An 18,100-nucleotide genomic window follows, 5' to 3' on the forward strand; every position below is an offset into this window, starting at 1 on the left:
TCCTCGGGCTGGTGATCCTCGCGGTCGTTCAGCCCAGGAGTCCAGATTAGTGTTTTAATCACATTTAGTGTTACATTTTAGATCACACAATAGGATATCCACAATTTAGGTTCAGGCATTTGTTTTAGTTGATATGTAATCATTCTATGATTGAGTCGTTACAGAACCAGCAGTTAGCAGCAATAACTTCAAATCAATGACATTTGCAAGCATTCCTTTATACACAGCATTTCAGTCAGGTTGAGGTCTGGACTTCCATGCTGTAGATTTGCTGCTGTGCTTGGGGTCATTATCCTGTTGCATGGCCTAATTTAGAGAAGCTTTATCTGTCGGACAGACAGCCTCACTTGACTCTAAAACACTTTGGCATACAGAGGAGTTCGTTGACTGCAAGGTGCTTATTGCTTGTGTCTGCAGAAGAAGCTCAAATCACCACACTTGAACCAGCATATTTGACAGTGGGTTTGAGGTGTTTAAGTGTTTGAGTGTCTGAAATACTGACATGTGAACGCCAGAATATAATGGTGAGATTTTAATGCTGGTTAGATTGCATACACACTGCACATTATAAGGTTTTACAATTTTGCATCTGTGACCATTCAAACACCAGACAGTACTGAATGTTTCTTCTTTCTTTGTGCAACTTTACAATCATAATGTCCGTTTTGGGTTTTGGGGTTTTTTAGGGAAAGAAGGGAAGTTTTATTTTTAATGATCAGTATCAGTGATTAATCACTACAGTGGATAAATAAACTTGTCATGTTTTCACAGATTTATTTTGACATTACATCATATTTGTAAGAAACATTCATTAGGTTTAAACAAAATCATACAAAAGAATTGTAACGCTTGCATATTGTTAACCTAGAAGCACTTTTAGTCTTTGTTAGGTTTATCGAAAAAGAATTTGGCAAACACCCTTTTTTGAATGTCATGCCTCTTGCAGGCTGCAGTAACATTTGAGTTTTGTAAGTGCAAAGGTCCATTCAAACAGGTGGTGACATTACAATCCTTGGTTTATGTACATTTTGGAGCTTGTCAACATTCAGCATTTCCAAAAGCAGAATGAAAGTTTGAAAAAAAAATTCAGTAAGCTTGAAGATATATTTACATGTACATTTATTTTCCTTCCTTGTGGTCATACAAATTCTGCCTCTGATGCTTCTGACTTCAGATGTTAGTAAAAAAATATTGTTAACTGGGCAAACAGTTTTTCTTTTAAACATATCAGGAGGTTTATTTTCCCTGACATCATCTAAACACAGCTCCTTTGCAATACTGATAAAGTTTCTCTGTACTTTGCCACATTATATTACAGCAGATCTAGAAGTTGTATCTAAATGGTGATTCTCCATTAATGAATTTGTATAAGGTCAAGTCCTGGATATTTTACTAACTGTAACAACAAACCACTGCTTCCTACTCTATGCATTATAATCTACAGCATCTACAAAGACACTTCCAACAAACGGCTACACTCTATGATCTCAGCAATGATAATTAAAGGTTTGTGCTTCTAGACATTCCTGTAATGGAAGAGCAGAGGGGTGTGGTACTTCATCACGGCCAGAAGGAGCACTGTGTAACCATCAAACAAAAGACCCCAGTGTTGATAAGGCAAGGTACTGTACGTTACCACAGGGTATGAGGATACAGGTAGGTGGCAAATCATTCAATCCATCATCAGTCACCGCAAATCAGAATAAATTTGTTACGTTCATTCAGGTCCTGATGTATTTTTATAGCTGCATAAAACTACTAAGAGAAAGATATTAAACAAAAAAAGATAAATCCAGATAGATTCAATTAAATGTCTCTTTTTTTAACCCGTCATGAACTTCAGTGGTATTTTTAAGAGAATAGTAGTAGTTATGAAAGGTAGTACTTCAGAAAGTCTGAGGATCCATGAGTGCAAGGCCATTCAGAAATAGTCACAATATATCTGACCCAGCTCTAATTTGTGAGTGAATCTATGAAGGTGTGGATATTTAACAGTTCATAAGGTCCTTTCTCTTTTTTTTTCCTTCTTGAATTTGTCTTTCAAGTGGAAGACATTTGATTTCAGACGGGACGATAAGGCACAGCCCCTCACAAGCTCAGGTCGATGATGATGTGCTCAAAGATCTGCGTGTTTCCCTTGAAGCTCGAGGAAAAAATAAAGTCCCTGCGGTCGGTAGATACCACGGTGAAAGAGCGTGGGGCTTGGATGTACACCTCCTTAAAGCGGTCAAAGATTTTGTTGTCCTCATCCCACAGGTAGATCTGTGAGAAGGTGTAGTCGCTTCCCAGAGCCAGATAGTAACGTTCCTTGAAAGAGAACGGCTGGAGAATCATGGAGCCTCGAGAGGGCAAAGCTTGGATCTCAGCAAACTGTTTGGTGCCCCAACGCAGAACTTTGGAATCACCGATATACCGCGTCATAGCCAGGTAGAGCTCCTCCTTGATCCGGAAGTGTTTCACAACCACTACATCCTCCATGTTGGGGATCTCACCCTGCAGGATAAACTTCTGGTTGCTCCGGCTCCACTGGTAGATCACTGGAACCTGTGAGCGGCTCGCTAGAATAAGGTGAGCTTTCCCATCCAAGTCCAGAAACTCTACATCCGTGTCGCGTACCACTCGTGCAGTGACTGGTACGAATAAAAGCCATTATCATTCCACTTGTAGAGGGTGGAGAGGCCAGCTTTTGAGCTGTCAGCAATCACAAAGAACCAATCAGAGCCAATCTGGAAGGCCTCAATATCATTGGGCTTAGAGATCTTGGACACTTCGATATCCTGGAACTTATTGAACCTGCTTTGGTCGTCATCAAACTTGTAAATGTGGGAACCACCAAGCAGCTGAGCCACAATGACAAACACCTCATTTTCGATGATGACAGATTTGCACCCCACAATGGACTGACCTAAAGGGCAGAGAAACACATGAATCGCGTGAGAATGAAACTGGGAGCATTCTGGGAGTGTTTGTTAGCCTAATGTGTGATTTAGACTTCCTAACTTACAGTGTCACTGGAAACTCCCTTTAACCCTTCACCCAACCTTCCACGTAACCTGACATGCACCTCCTGCCCACATAGCAAAATTGGTATGGCCCAGATCTGGCCCACACAATGTGCTTACACATGGCCCACATACCGCAAAGACTGACGGCCCTTTGGTGGCCCAGATCAGGTTTGCCAGAGGAGGCCCAGACATGGGCCAGCACAAGGCCAGTTGCAGACACACTGGTGGTCCTGTGCTAGCCCATCTCTGGCACCAAAGGACCGTCATTCTTTGCGGTATGTGGGCCATGTGTAAGTTGTGTGCAGCCACGGGCCAGTCGCAGACACACAGCTGACCCTGTGCTGGCCCAGATGTCAGCCAAATGTGTACCTTAATCAAGCCATGTAATAACAACATGTGCCGAAACATAAATAGTGCAAAAGTAACATTACGAACCTCTGTTCAGACAGTGAATGAACTGATTCTTTTACAGCACATTTCCTTTCCCAAAGTCATACCTGAATTTGAAACGTTGGCTACCATAGCAGTATAGTATATCAACATGGCACTTGGGTCTTCCAACTAAAATAGGAAAATAGGAACATAAACAGTGCCATCATTGCCAGACCTGGCCCACATCTGGTTGACATATACCCTGCCATGACACCAGTCAGTCAGAAGTGCCAGCTTGATGCCGGATCAGGGGAAGACCTGTTTTCTATGAGCCTGGGCCACATGACCCAAACCACAATCGAGCAAGATATGGCATGCCATCACATAGACAGTGCCATCTATACCAGGCCTGGCCCATATCTGGATGGCATACGTCTTATCATGCCAGAAGTCAGCCAGCAGTGCCGGCTTGATACCAGATCTGGGCCAGACCTGCTTGCTATGTGGGTTAGAGATGTAACTACACGTTGGGTCGACACAGCCTGCAAGGACTTAAATGGTTAGAAGGTTGCGCTGCAGGATCAAGAGGGGTTTCCAGTTATCTCGTAAGTTAGGACACATTTCCTGCAAAAGTCGAAATCAAAATTTACCTGTGATGTTATCATAAGTCCTGAAGTTCATTTCTATGTGGTCCCACTGGAAAATCATACAGCTCTCTGTGCTGGGAGCAGAAATGGCCACGTAGACATCATTCTTATAGCTGAATGTGTCAACAGACAACGATTCTGAGGCAACAGACTGATGAAGGATGAAATCTGTGGAAAGGAACATCGGGAAATGTATTTTTCACAAACCAGCAAAGCCACGTTAAATGAATAACCTCTACACAACTTAGAAAGACTGTGCTGAGTTCTCTGATCCTGATCTCAGCTGGACATGAGAGAAGGGCAGCTGGCTCAGGTGTTTCTCACCTGTGGAGACACACTCATTCTGCAGGCTGGTCATATCATTGAGGCGCTTGCCCTTCATGTCCTCTGGTCCAGCACACACAACATCCGACACTGTGGCATTGGTGTTCTTTAACCACGTCATAAGCCACTTGGCTCTGCAGTCACATTCAAAGGCATTGCCTCGCAGGTCCCTGCAGAAAGGGAATATTGTGTTTCATGGCTGAATTGGGAGAAAGACAGACTGCAAGAATTACTCAGTACGCTATTTGCCTATTTAACTATGTACAAACTCACAGCTCTATAAGGGAGTCAAGGTCAATGAAGAGGTCCCTGGGCAAGGCTTTAATGTTATTGTTTGCCAAAGACCTGGAAACAAATGCAGTTGATTATGAAAAAGAGACATCATTAAATCATGTATAACAGATAACAGTTGTATTTTCAGTCACTGGAACATACAAGTGAGTCAGGTCCCTGAGTCCTCTGAAGGCATATTTGGATGTAGTCTCTAGTTTGTTACTCTCAATGAATCTATGGATCAACAAGAAGAAAAAGAAAAGTATATTTTTTGATCAATTTCAACATTTTGCCAGCTAGTAAACCAAATGGTAAATGGACTGGTTCTTGTACAGCACTTTTCTATTTTGCCTGAGCACTCGAAATCCTTGAAACCTGTCTAATTCAGATCAGGACCTCAAAGCACCAGCAGCCCAGATCAGCTGATCACAGCCTGGACACAAAGAAAATTTACTGAAGCTTTGAATAGAAATTGCGATTTTTAACCTCTTGTTGAGCCACTACAACCAATTTTAGAGTTCCCCCACCTGCTGAATCCCACTTTAACCCGTTCCTTACTCATTTTCTGTTTAGAGTCGCTCTCTACAATGTAGAGATATTTTAAAATCTTTCGTCTCTTTCTCTGCTCATGTTCTACCAAACTGATTCAAGCTGCGTATATTTATGAGAATTAAAATTTAAAGAAGTAAAGGTAATTTTCTTATGTATTAATGTTACTTTAATGATACATTAATATAGCACAAGGTTCAATTAGCTTTGCACAAAAATAGCTGGTAGAAAAATCCCTTTAATGGGACCACAGAGGAAATATTTGCTGGAGCACACCTCGTGTCCCCCAGAATCCTTACTTTGTCCATGTGAATTTTAAACAATCAAATCTTGTGAAAATGGCCACAACTTGTATATTTAACACAGACATAATAGGGGAGACCGGGGATAATTTCTCCAATCAGGGCTAAGTTTCAAATGATGTGACTCATCCTGTGCATGCCCAATTCAGTTCTGCTATCACATGTGAAAAATCAGCACATTTTGTCAAACACAGACAATATAACACGAAAAAAAGTAATTTGTATGCCAAAAAGTAAGTTTTTCTACTTTATTTCAATTTCTAATAGCATTATCTGCTTTGCAGTCAAGTGGAGCGTGCGTCTGTCCTCTCAGTAAGTGAGTGAGACAGCGGTGAGGACGGCTGTGCGAGTGCATCGCAAAAACACAGAAATATGCCTGACACCTGTAAACAAAGCAGTACCTGGCTGCAGTTTAAAGACCTTTTTGTCTCTGTCTTGGTCTTGTCTTGTCTTGTCTTGGTCTCGATACCCTCTAATCTTGGTATTGTCTTGATCTTGGTTTAGGCGGTCTTGACTAAAAGTCTACAACTTTATTACTTTCATTTTCTTCCAAAGCAGTTTTTGAAACATCTTTGTGAACTGACTAATGCTTGAACATTGCTGTAGGTCCACAGGAAAACTGTTCCACAGTTTTACCTCATAAATGGTAAAACAAAAGGTTTTAACCCTTGTCCGTGCTTTAAGAGTCTTCATCAATGTTCCCTCTAAGCTGCGCACGTGCGCAATTGCGCACTGCTGGCACGGTCTCTGCGCACAGAAAATCTGCGTTGCGCACAAAAAAAATCTAACCTGAATTGAAATTAAAATTAAAACTTTAACAATTCTGTTTTGCAGTGTTAGTCAGTAAGTGACTGGCTGCTCCTGTATGGGATTAGAACGATGCCACCTTATCCTATAGTCCAGCCAATAATGCGATTCACATTCGTATACGCAGCCAATCAACGTTGTTGACACGCTATGACAGCGTCCTATGTGCCGACACCGGTGTTTTAGCTAGCAAAGGGGCGTGGCTGATGTGCAGTGAAGCCACGTTAATGACAACGCGTACAACCATTGGAGATGTGAGCAGGACAGACGGAACAATTGACGGGAAAAGTGTGGACTTTATACCAGTTTTTAAATTGTGTTGATGGGCCACGTAAAACCAGAGTTATGATAAAAATATCTGCAATGTTTGGTTTTCTTCCTGAATACTATCGTTGTTTATATTTACTGTGGGAAGAAACGGTAAAAACGGCGTTTTACAAGGAAAACGCTCGAAAGCCTGTGAGCAAACACAACACCAAAAAACCCCCACCCTTTCCTATTGGTCGAAAAAAGTACCGTGTCGACCAATCAAAAAATGATATGGCAACGTGGCATCTAGTTGTTAAGAAACGGGGGGAAGTTTTAGGAGTGACGGCGGTGTTCTGACATGTGAGAGATTTGAGACGTTTAGCGCAAATCTTGTGTAGTTAGTGTGTAGTTAGTGTGTAGTGTAGTCAATAGTTTTGTTGGTGTGTCAGAACAATGAGGCAGCTGCTGAATGTTACAGGTGTTACAACAGTGATACATCTCCTGCTGTCAGGCCTGCAGGTATCAGGCTGTTGTTCTCCTTTATCTCATAGTGGACAGAAATTATTTTTTGGAGTGGCACAAATAATTTGTGTGGCATCAGATTTGATGCAGAACAGCTGATTGTTCTGTAAATAGTTTGAAATGTTTATTTAAAAAACGCCTTGACTGCCTGACCCGCCTTCCTTCTGGCTGCTCTTGCTTTTTCTGATTTCCTAAGTTGTTCTAAGAAACTTGTCAGAATTTTTTTAAATTTACAAAAACAGGATGCGTCCATTTAAACTCTGATATGCTTATAATGAGTTACATAGTAACTGTAGTTTTACATTTGCAAATAAATGTTTCATAGAAGTACCTTCAACAACAGTTAATTCAGCAGTGACTTTGTTCTTACTTTCATCAGTGAATTTGTGACATAAACCAGGGACAGCAGAAAGATGAGGATTAAAACGTTGGTGTTTCTGACACCAGCCAGTCCTCTGCTCCTGAACGCTGCTGCTGCCATCACTGTGGAAATAAAAACAGCCTTTGAGCTTAAGAGAAAATGAAAGAAAAGAAAAGAAATGAATAAATAAAGAATCAAATCTATGTTTCCTCTTGTTATGTTAATAATATATTTTTAAAAAACATTTTAGGTATAAACCATCCTATGGTGCAGTTTTGCTGATCTTACCTGCCTGGTGAAGGGACAAACAGCTGTTTCACAGACTGAAAACACAAGGGAATCACACGCTACAAATACTTAATGTTCTCCTGATGTGACTTCCCACTGATCTGTGAGCTGCTCTTTCACTTTTATCTCACAGTAGTGATATGATCTATGTGGCGGGGTGTGGTCTCCGGCCTGCTGCAGCAGAGGGGTGTTACAGTGAGCTCTCAGGGCGGTGCCGAGGTGTGGCTGAGAGGGCGGGTGTGATCATCTTCTTCTCTCTATTTTTAAATAGTGATGACGGGGACGGAGACTGGGAGGAAGAAGCAGCTGTTCCTGTGTGACTGATGCTGGAACATCAGAACGAAAATAAAACTAACCTATAGTGAATGAAATCCAGTGTGCGTGTCGGGTCCTTACCACAATCTACTTTACAGGAACAGAGGCCCACTTTAAACTGTCCAAGATCATCCCACATATTTAAGTTTTATCAAGAGCCATCGCAGAGTAGTGTAGAAAGGCCCCAAAGTTTATAGGACAAGTCTATTCTGTTCTTATACAGGTGTTTATAAGTTTCAGAACAAACCTCAAGCTTCTTCTTCTACACTCTGAGACAGTTTGGCTTTAATTGGTGTTGTGGCCGACACACCGGGGTGACCGTAGTGCTGAAGACTGAATCACATCAACAACCGTGTAATTAAAAATATTTCTCAGTCACCTTACAATCATGGGATCTCAGGCAATGGGCACTACCATTATATAAGTACCACTTCTATTCTCCAGAAAATATTCATGACATTCATGAAGGTAAAAAAAAAAAAAAGATCCATTCATCTATTTGGATTTATCTTTTTAAGTTAAATATTTCTGTTCTAATAGTTTTGTAGATACAAAATAATACGACAGGACTTGAAGGAAAGTAACACATTTATTCTCATTTGGGGCGACTGAGGATGGATCAGATGAGTTTGCCACCTACCTTGTGTCCTCATACCTGGTGGTAATGGACAGCATGTTGTCTTATCAGCACTGGGGTCTTTTGTTTGATGGTTCCACAGTGCCTCCCTCTGGCCGTGATGAAGTACTACACCCCTCTGCTCTTTCTATTACAGGGAATGTCTAGAAAGCACAAACCTTTAATAATCACAGCTGAGATCATAAAGTGTAGTTATCCTTCCTTCCTTTCCTTCTTCCTTCCTCTTAAGCACTTAAGGGTTGCTGGAGATGGCTTGAGGACTATCCCAGCTTTCACAAGGTAAAACTCAGGGTACACACTTGACAGTTCACCACTCATGATCCCATTGACAATAGATGATTGTAATTGCCAAAAGAATCACCAATTAAATGGCCTTTATTTGTATAGCGCTTTACTAGTCCCTAAGGACCCTAAAGCACTTTACACATCCAGTCATCCACCCATTGACACACCGATGGTAGCAAGCTACATTGTAGCCACAGCCACAGGGCGCGGCTCAAACCGGCAACCTTCCCATTACAAGGCAAACTCCCAAGTCTTGAGCCACGATCGCCTTAACCTAAAGAGCGAGTTGCTGGAGTGTGAGAGGGAGCCGGAGCACCCTCAGACAACACAACATGCAAACAGCAGCCAGCAGATTCACATGCACGACCTTCTTGCTGTGAGGCAACAGTACCAACCACTGCACCACCGTGCTGACCTTAGAGTGCAGTTGTATGGTGGAAAATGTTACTGTGGATGCTTTAGATTATATTACATACAGAAAGAAGTACTGGTTTATTATTTTAGTGGGCAAAAGAGTCAAGATTGGATCTAAAGGATGTAAATGGACAAGCACAGTGCATTTCTACTCAGTCTGAACACTCGACACAGCCTCATTCACCCAACTGCACACACATGATTAGGGGAAACTCAACATTCAGTATCTTCATTTTTTCATCAAAAGACTTTCTCTGTATCTCTGCTCTGTTTGTTTTTGACTTGAAACACTAAATAAAAGTTTTACTACACATCTGTCTCTATTGTTTAATCAGCAGCTGTAATACTAAACTGTCCAAAATTTAAAATTCTACATTTAGTAGATTTAGAGATATTTATTTCACCACTTTTAGTTAATGATACTTTATAAACCTATTCTGCTGTTTAACAAAGACAGTATCATCATGTTTAAAGCACTTTTCAATCTGACAGCAGCACTCAGTTCTCCTGCACATGTGTGATCTTGGAGTGAACTGAAGGTTCAGATGCATCTCTCAGGTCCTGTGTGGAGACTTTGCTGGACTTTGTCTGTCTGTTAAAGATGTGATTTTCAGATGCTATTCAGCTGGTGTAGATAGTGGGGGTTTAGGTCTAAAACATCGTCTTTTGTCCTCCATTCATCCAGTTTCATGAGATAAAGTTTTGGTACAAGGACTGGACTGAAAAAGACTGAAAAGAGAAACTTTGAAAGAGTTTTAGAAAGCCTGGAGGAAAAGCAGTGCTTGTTTAATCAAATGTAATAATACACATTGTTTAAATGTCCCAAAGTAAAGAGATCTCTCTGTGAACCTTTAATTCGTCACCCTCTTGTGGCAGCAGCTGGCTACTGTTACTTGCACATGTGCACTGTGGTTTTTTATTACGTTATAATTTAATACAAAACCCTTTAATTAAATTTGTGAGTTGAAGTAATATATGAAATATTAGTGTTAAGTAAGTCCCAGAGTTCAGTTTTTTATAAATACAGTGTACTGTATTTATTCTTATTCTTATTTTATTTTATTCTAATTTTTGCTTCATAACTTTTGCACTGTCCACTTCCTGCTGTGACAAAACAAATTTCCCACGTGTGGGACTAATAAAGGTTATCTTATCTTATCTTATTGGACATTAGCTACATTTAATAAGAAGATGAGATCCAAATATATGCTTATGTCAACACATGTTCATTTTGATGAAGTTTACTGAACAAATTTGAATCATCACAACAACCAAAATGTTAGCAACACATCATAAAGTTTATTATTCTAACTATGGTAACCATGTTGTCCAGAATCGTGACATCGCACCCATTTAGAATCTTACCACCACTTTGAGCCTTTGATCCTTAAACCCATAAATAGGGGTGAGAAGCAACAACTTTTAGTCTGTTATTTGCAGCATCTATGTTCGCAGCCTTCGACTGTTCGTGACACAGATTTAGAGTCTTACCACCAACGTGATCATTTGATCCTAAAACCGACAAATAACAGTGAGAAATAACGACTTTTAGTCCGTTACTGGCAGCATTTCTGTTTGCAGCCCTCAACTGTTCACCATTTAGAAACATTTGGATCCTGACTACAGACTCCAACATGTCTCAAGGTGAAGAACCAAAAAGGCAAGAAGTTGACCCCGGCGCTCTTCCCTGGGATGAACCAGAAGACCCTTACCTCTCCTCTCTTCCCTGGGCTGAGCAAGTTGACTTAGAGGAGAAGCGCTTGGCAGAAATGGAGAATGAAAATCTTCTTAACAGAGAGAAGATTGTCTTATTGATGGAGGAAAATGAGAGACAGAGCGCTCAATTAAAAAAAATGTCCTACCTGCTCCAAGAAAAGGAGAGTATTATTGATGAAAAACAGTGGGATATCAAAGACATGGAGGAAAGGAACCAAGAGCTCCAAGGAAAGCTGGATGAAGCTCAAGAAAAAATTAAAGAAATCCTCCAGGAGAAGACACAACAGGACATGAGAGAAAGACAGATGCATGATGAACTTGAAAAGATGGAGATGAAATACAGAGTGGTAAAAGCAAGGGATGATAAAAATCAGGAAACAAATAAAGAGGTTCTTCAAGAGAAAAGGCAGCAGCAGATCAAACAAAGGCGAATGGGCCGCGAGGTTAAGTACATCAAGAAAGAAAATGACGAGCTGCAAGTAAAGCTTGATGAAGCTCTGCAAATAAATGAAGCGATCCTCGAAGAGAAGAACCAAGAGGACATAAAGAAGCGAGACATGGAGAGGCAACTCCAACACATGGAGGGAAAAGACAGGATGCTGCAGGCAAGGCTTAAAGAAACAATGCACAAATATGACGAGTTGCTGCAAGAGAAAAAGCAACAGGAGATGAAACAAAAAGAATTAGATTGCAAGCTTCAGAACATGGAGAAAAACAATGAAGGCTTGCGAGTAAAGCTCGATGATGCTTTACAAAAAAATACAGAAATCCTTGAAGTGAAAGAAGAACTGGTCATAAACCAGGGAGAAATGCAATGCCAGCTCCAAGGCATGGAAGGAAAATACAGAGCACTGCAGGCAATGCATCATGAAACACGGAAGAAATATGAAGAGCTGTGTCAAGAAAAAGAACAACAGGACATAAAGCAGAACAAAGAAAAACTTCTTCTTGTCCAAGACTTTGAGAAGACAAAGCAAAAGCTGCAAGAACTTGGCAACAAAATTAAGCACACAACAGCTGAACTGGAAGGAGAAAAGGAGAAAGTGCAAAAACAGGAGGCAACAGCTAAAGAACTCAAAGAAAGGCTCAAAGAAGAACAAGCCAAATCAGAAGAAGTGGAAAAAATATGCAACAAACTTAAGAAGCAAAATACAGAAACAGTGGACGAGTTGAGATCCCTCATACTAGAGAAGAAAGTGCTTGTGGAAAAGCAACTCAAGAAGAAGAAAAAGTGCTTCCGCTTCTTCCTCCGCAGGGCCACTCCTGCCTCATCTTCCTCCACCTCTGTTCCAACTTAATTTTCCCTTCTCCTCTCCCTCCCCTCTCTCCCCAATAATTTCATAATAAACAAAATTGGCTCCTAACACCTGTCCCATCTCCCTCCCCCTCTCTCTCTTTTCACCCTCACCCCCCAACCAGTCCCGACAGTTGACTGCCCCTCTAGAGCCTGGTTCTGTCATAGGTTTCTTCCTTTAAAGGGAGTTTTTCCTATCCACCGTCGCCTAGTGCTTGCTCAGAGGGCATTGTTGGGGTTTTCTCTCCTCTATCTCTTTCCTCCTTTCTATCCCTTTCCTTGACAACCCCCCCCCCCTCCCCCTTCTCTCTCCCCAATAATTTCATAATAAATACAATTGGCTGCATTTTAAATATGTCTGATCAATGTCTTCATTCAAGAATGAATTGTCTTTGTCACAGAGTCATGTGTATTTTGTCTTTTCCTCGGGCTGGTGATCCTCGCGGTCGTTCAGCCCAGGAGTCCAGATTATTAGTGTTTTAATCACATTTAGTGTTACATTTTAGATCACCACAATAGGATATCCACAATTTAGGATTCAGGCATTTGTTTTAGTTTGATATCGTAATCATTCTATGATTGAGTCGTTAACAGAACCAGCAGTTAGCAGCAACAGTGAAGTGTTGAAGGTCTTCACTAAGATCTTCAACACTTCACTGTCCCAGTCCTGCATCCCGCCGTGCCTAAAGTCAGCCACAATTGTCCCACTGCCAAAGCGTACTAACATTAGCAGCCTCAACGACTACCGACCAGTTGCTCTAACACCTGTTATAATGAAGTGCTTTGAGAAACTGGTCCGACGTCACATCATGTCCTGCCTGCCACCCACACTCGACCCACTCCAGTTCGCATACAGAGCTAACAGATCAACTGAAGATGCCATTGCTACAACGCTCCACACCACCATATCTCACCTGGAAGTGCAGGGCCGTTACGCCAGGCTGCTCTTTGTTGACTTTAGCTCTGCTTTCAATACGATACTCCCGGACAGACTAACAGTTAAACTGCTGGAAATCGGACTTCCTTCTACCACCTGCCGCTGGATCAGAGACTTCCTGTCAGACCGTGTACAGAGAGTTAGAGTGGGGCCTCATCTTTCCTCAGCCCTCAGCCTCAACACCGGCTCTCCACAAGGCTGTGTACTGAGTCCCCTACTGTACACTCTGTACACACATGACTGTGTTAGTACCCACCCAGACAACGCAGTCATCAAGTTTGCAGATGATACCACCGTGGTGGGGCTCATCTCAGGGGGAGATGAGACGGCGTACAGAGCTGAAGTTCAGAGGCTGTCAGATTGGTGTGTAGATAACAACCTGGACCTCAATACCACCAAGACAAAAGAACTGGTAGTTGACTTCAGAAGGAGGAAGTCCGAGCTACAGCCTGTCAGCATCAACGGGGAGTGCGTGGAAAGGGTCTCCAGTTTCAAGTTTCTGGGTGTGCACATAGACACAGACCTCCAATGGAGCTCTAACACCTCTGCGGTCTTAAAGAAGGCCCAACAGCGTCTCCACTTTCTGAGAATCCTCAGAAAAATGGACCTGAAGAAGGAGCTGCTGACCGTCTTCTACCGCTGCTCCATTGAAAGTGTGCTGACATATTGCATCGGTGTATGGTTCTCCAGCTGCACCACAGCACACAGAAAGGCACTCCAGAGGGTCATCAATATGGCCCAAAAAATCATTGGACATCCTCTTCCCTCCCTGAAGGACCTGTACAGCACTCGCTGTCTCAAGAGGGCACGCAGCATCCTACGAGACTGTACACACCCAGGACACCGGGTGTTTAAGCTGCTGCCGTCGGGCAGGAGGTTCAGGCTGCTGAGGTCCCGAACAAACAGACTCAAGGACAGCTTTTACAACAGGGCAATAGCCCTAATCAATGCAAATAGCTGACCTGATTGGCTACCTGCCTGGACTTTTTTTAGGGGGAGGTAACAATGTTTAAAACAATAACAATAGTAATATTTATATTTATAACAAGGTGCAATAATAATTAATGTGCAATAATAACAGTGTGCAATACACATAACACTTATTCTTCTTTTTTATTTCTAAGTTAATATACTGTGTTGTGTTGTTTGTGTTGCGTTGTGATGTGTCATATCGTGTCGTGTTGTGTTATATGTAGTACCGACGTAGGACAGTTTTTCCAATTTCATTGTACTACTGTACTATGTATGACTGTGCAATGACAATAAAGAATTATCTTATCTTATCTTATCTTATCTTATCTTATCTTATCAATAACTTCAAATCAATGACATTTGCAAGCATTCCTTTATACACAGCATTTCAGTCAGGTTGAGGTCTGGACTTCCATGATGTAGATTTGCTGCTGTGCTTGGGGTCATTATCCTGTTGCATGGCCTAATTTAGGAGAAGCTTTATCTGTCGGACAGACAGCCTCACATTTGACTCTAAAACACTTTGGCATACAGAGGAGTTCGTTGACTGCAAGGTGCTTTATTGCTTGTGTCTGCAGAAGAAGCTCAAATCACCACACTTGAACCAGCATATTTGACAGTGGGTTTGAGGTGTTTAAGTGTTTGAGTGTCTGAAATACTGACATGTGAACGCCAGAATATAATGGTGAGATTTTAATGCTGGTTAGATTGCATACACACTGCACATTATAAGGTTTTACAATTTTGCATCTGTGACCATTCAAACACCAGCAGTACTGAATGTTTTCTTCTTTCTTTGTGCAACTTTACAATCATAATGTCGTTTTGGGGTTTTGGGGTTTTTTAGGGAAAGAGGGAAGTTTTATTTTTAATGATCAGTATCAGTGATTAATCACTACAGTGGATAAATAAACTTGTCATGTTTTCACAGATTTATTTTGACATTACATCATATTTGTAAGAGGAACATTCATTAGGTTTAAACAAAATCATACAAAAGAATTGTAATGCTTGCATATTGTTAACCTAGAAGCACTTTTAGTCTTTGTTAGGTTTATCTAAAAAGAATTTGGCAAACACCCTTTTTTGAATGTCATGCTCTTGCAGGCTGCAGTAACATTTGAGTTTTGTAAGTGCAAAGGTCCATTCAAACAGGTGGTGACATTACAATCCTTGGTTTATGTACATTTTGGAGCTTGTCAACATTCAGCATTTCCAAAAGCAGAATGAAAGTTTGAAAAAAAAATTCAGTAAGCTTGAAGATATATTTACATGTACATTTATTTTCCTTCCTTGTGGTCATACAAATTCTGCCTCTGATGCTTCTGACTTCAGATGTTAGTAAAAAAAATATTGTTAACTGGGCAAAACAGTTTTTCTTTTAAACATATCAGGAGGTTTATTTTCCCTGACATCATCTAAACACAGCTCCTTTGCAATACTGATAAAGTTTCTCTGTACTTTGCCACATTATATTACAGCAGATCTAGAAGTTGTATCTAAATGGTGATTCTCCATTAATGAATTTGTATAAGGTCAAGTCCTGGATATTTTACTAACTGTAACAACAAACCACTGCTTCCTACTCTATGCATTATAATCTACAGCATCTACAAAGACACCTTCCAACAAACGGCTACACTCTATGACTCAGCTATGATAATTAAAGGTTTGTGCTTTCTAGACATTCCCTGTAATGGAAAGAGCAGAGGGGTGTGGTACTTCATCACGGCCAGAAGGAGGCACTGTGTAACCATCAAACAAAAGACCCCAGTGTTGATAAGGCAAGGTACTGTACGTTACCACAGGGTATGAGGATACAGGTAGGTGGCAAAATCATTCAATCCATCATCAGTCACCGCAAATCAGAATAAATTTGTTACGTTCATTCAGGTCCTGATGTATTTTTATAGCTGCATAAAACTACTAAGAGAAAGATATTAAACAAAAAAAGATAAATCCAGATAGATTCAATTAAATGTCTCTTTTTTTAACCCGTCATGAACTTCAGTGGTATTTTTAAGAGAATAGTAGTAGTTATGAAAGGGTAGTACTTCAGAAAGTCTGAGGATCCATGAGTGCAAGGCCATTCAGAAATAGTCACAATATATCTTGACCCAGCTCTAATTTGTGAGTGAAATCTATGAAGGTGTGGATATTTAACAGTTCATAAGGTCCTTTCTCTTTTTTTTCCTTCTTGAATTTGTCTTTCAAGTGGAAGACATTTGATTTCAGACGGGACGATAAGGCACAGCCCCTCACAAGCTCAGGTCGATGATGATGTGCTCAAAGATCTGCGTGTTTCCCTTGAAGCTCGAGGAAAAAATAAAGTCCCTGCGGTCGGTAGATACCACGGTGAAAGAGCGTGGGGCTTGGATGTACACCTCCTTAAAGCGGTCAAAGATTTTGTTGTCCTCATCCCACAGGTAGATCTGTGAGAAGGTGTAGTCGCTTCCCAGAGCCAGATAGTAACGTTCCTTGAAAGAGAACGGCTGGGAGAATCATGGAGCCTCGAGAGGGCAAAGCTTGGATCTCAGCAAACTGTTTGGTGCCCCAACGCAGAACTTTGGAATCACCGATATACCGCGTCATAGCCAGGTAGAGCTCCTCCTTGATCCGGAAGTGTTTCACAACCACTACATCCTCCATGTTGGGGATCTCACCCTGCAGGATGAACTTCTGGTTGCTCCGGCTCCACTGGTAGATCACTGGAACCTGTGAGCGGCTCGCTAGAATAAGGTGAGCTTTCCCATCCAAGTCCAGAAACTCTACATCCGTGTCGCGGTACCACTCGTGCAGTGACTGATACGAATAAAAGCCATTATCATTCCACTTGTAGAGGGTGGAGAGGCCAGCTTTTGAGCTGTCAGCAATCACAAAGAACCAATCAGAGCCAATCTGGAAGGCCTCAATATCATTGGGCTTAGAGATCTTGGACACTTCGATATCCTGGAACTTATTGAACCTGCTTTGGTCGTCATCAAACTTGTAAATGTGGGAACCACCAAGCAGCTGAGCCACAATGACAAACACCTCATTTTCGATGATGACAGATTTGCACCCCACAATGGACTGACCTAAAGGGCAGAGAAACACATGAATCGCGTGAGAATGAAGTGCTACTGGGAGCATTCTGGGAGTGTTTGTTAGCCTAATGTGTGATTTAGACTTCCTAACTTACAGTGTCACTGGAAACTCCCTTTCGTCCTTCACCCAACCTTCCACGTAACCTGACATGCACCTCCTGCCCACATAGCAAAATTGGTATGGCCCAGATCTGGCCAACACAATGTGCTTACACATGGCCCACATACCGCAAAGACTGACGCCCTTTGGTGGCCCAGATCAGTGTTGGCCAGAGGAGGCCCAGACATGGGCCACAAGGCCAGTTGCAGACACACTGGGGCCTGTGCTAGCCCATCTCTGGCACCAAAGGACCGTCATTCTTTGCGGTATGTGGGCCATGTGTGTAAGTTGTGTGCAGCCACGGGCCAGTCGCAGACAACAGCTGACCCTGTGTGGCCCAGATGTCAGCCAATGGTACCTTAATCAAGCCATGTAATAACAACATGTGCCGAAACATAAATATGCAAAAGTAACATTACGAACCTCTGTTCAGACAGTGAATGAACTGATTCTTTTACAGCACATTTCCTTTCCCAAAGTCATACCTGAATTTGAAACGTTGGCTACCATAGCAGTATAGTATATCAACATGGCACTTGGGTCTTCCAACTAAAATAGGAAAATAGGAACATAAACAGTGCCATCATTGCCAGACTGGCCCACATCTGGTTGACATATACCCTGCCATGACACCAGTCAGTCAGA

General features: G+C 41.7%; 1 protein-coding gene and 1 pseudogene across 1 annotated transcript; one reads left to right on the forward strand and one right to left on the reverse strand.

Annotated features, from left to right (window-relative positions):
- Positions 1-1,976: 1,976 nt before the first annotated feature.
- On the reverse strand, positions 1,977-8,689 carry LOC109198795 (leucine-rich repeat LGI family member 2-like; annotated as a pseudogene).
- Positions 8,690-10,577: 1,888 nt separating this feature from the next.
- Positions 10,578-12,424, forward strand: LOC112845633 (trichohyalin-like). Its single transcript, XM_025905051.1, has one exon. The coding sequence runs from the start codon at positions 10,985-10,987 to the stop codon at positions 12,362-12,364; it is 1,380 nt and encodes a 459-aa protein (XP_025760836.1). The 5' UTR covers positions 10,578-10,984; the 3' UTR covers positions 12,365-12,424.
- The last annotated feature ends 5,676 nt before the right edge of the window (positions 12,425-18,100 follow it).

This window comes from Oreochromis niloticus, unplaced genomic scaffold (genome assembly GCF_001858045.2).
Source record: "Oreochromis niloticus isolate F11D_XX unplaced genomic scaffold, O_niloticus_UMD_NMBU tig00008276_pilon, whole genome shotgun sequence".
Classification (NCBI taxonomy): Eukaryota; Metazoa; Chordata; class Actinopteri; order Cichliformes; family Cichlidae; genus Oreochromis; species Oreochromis niloticus.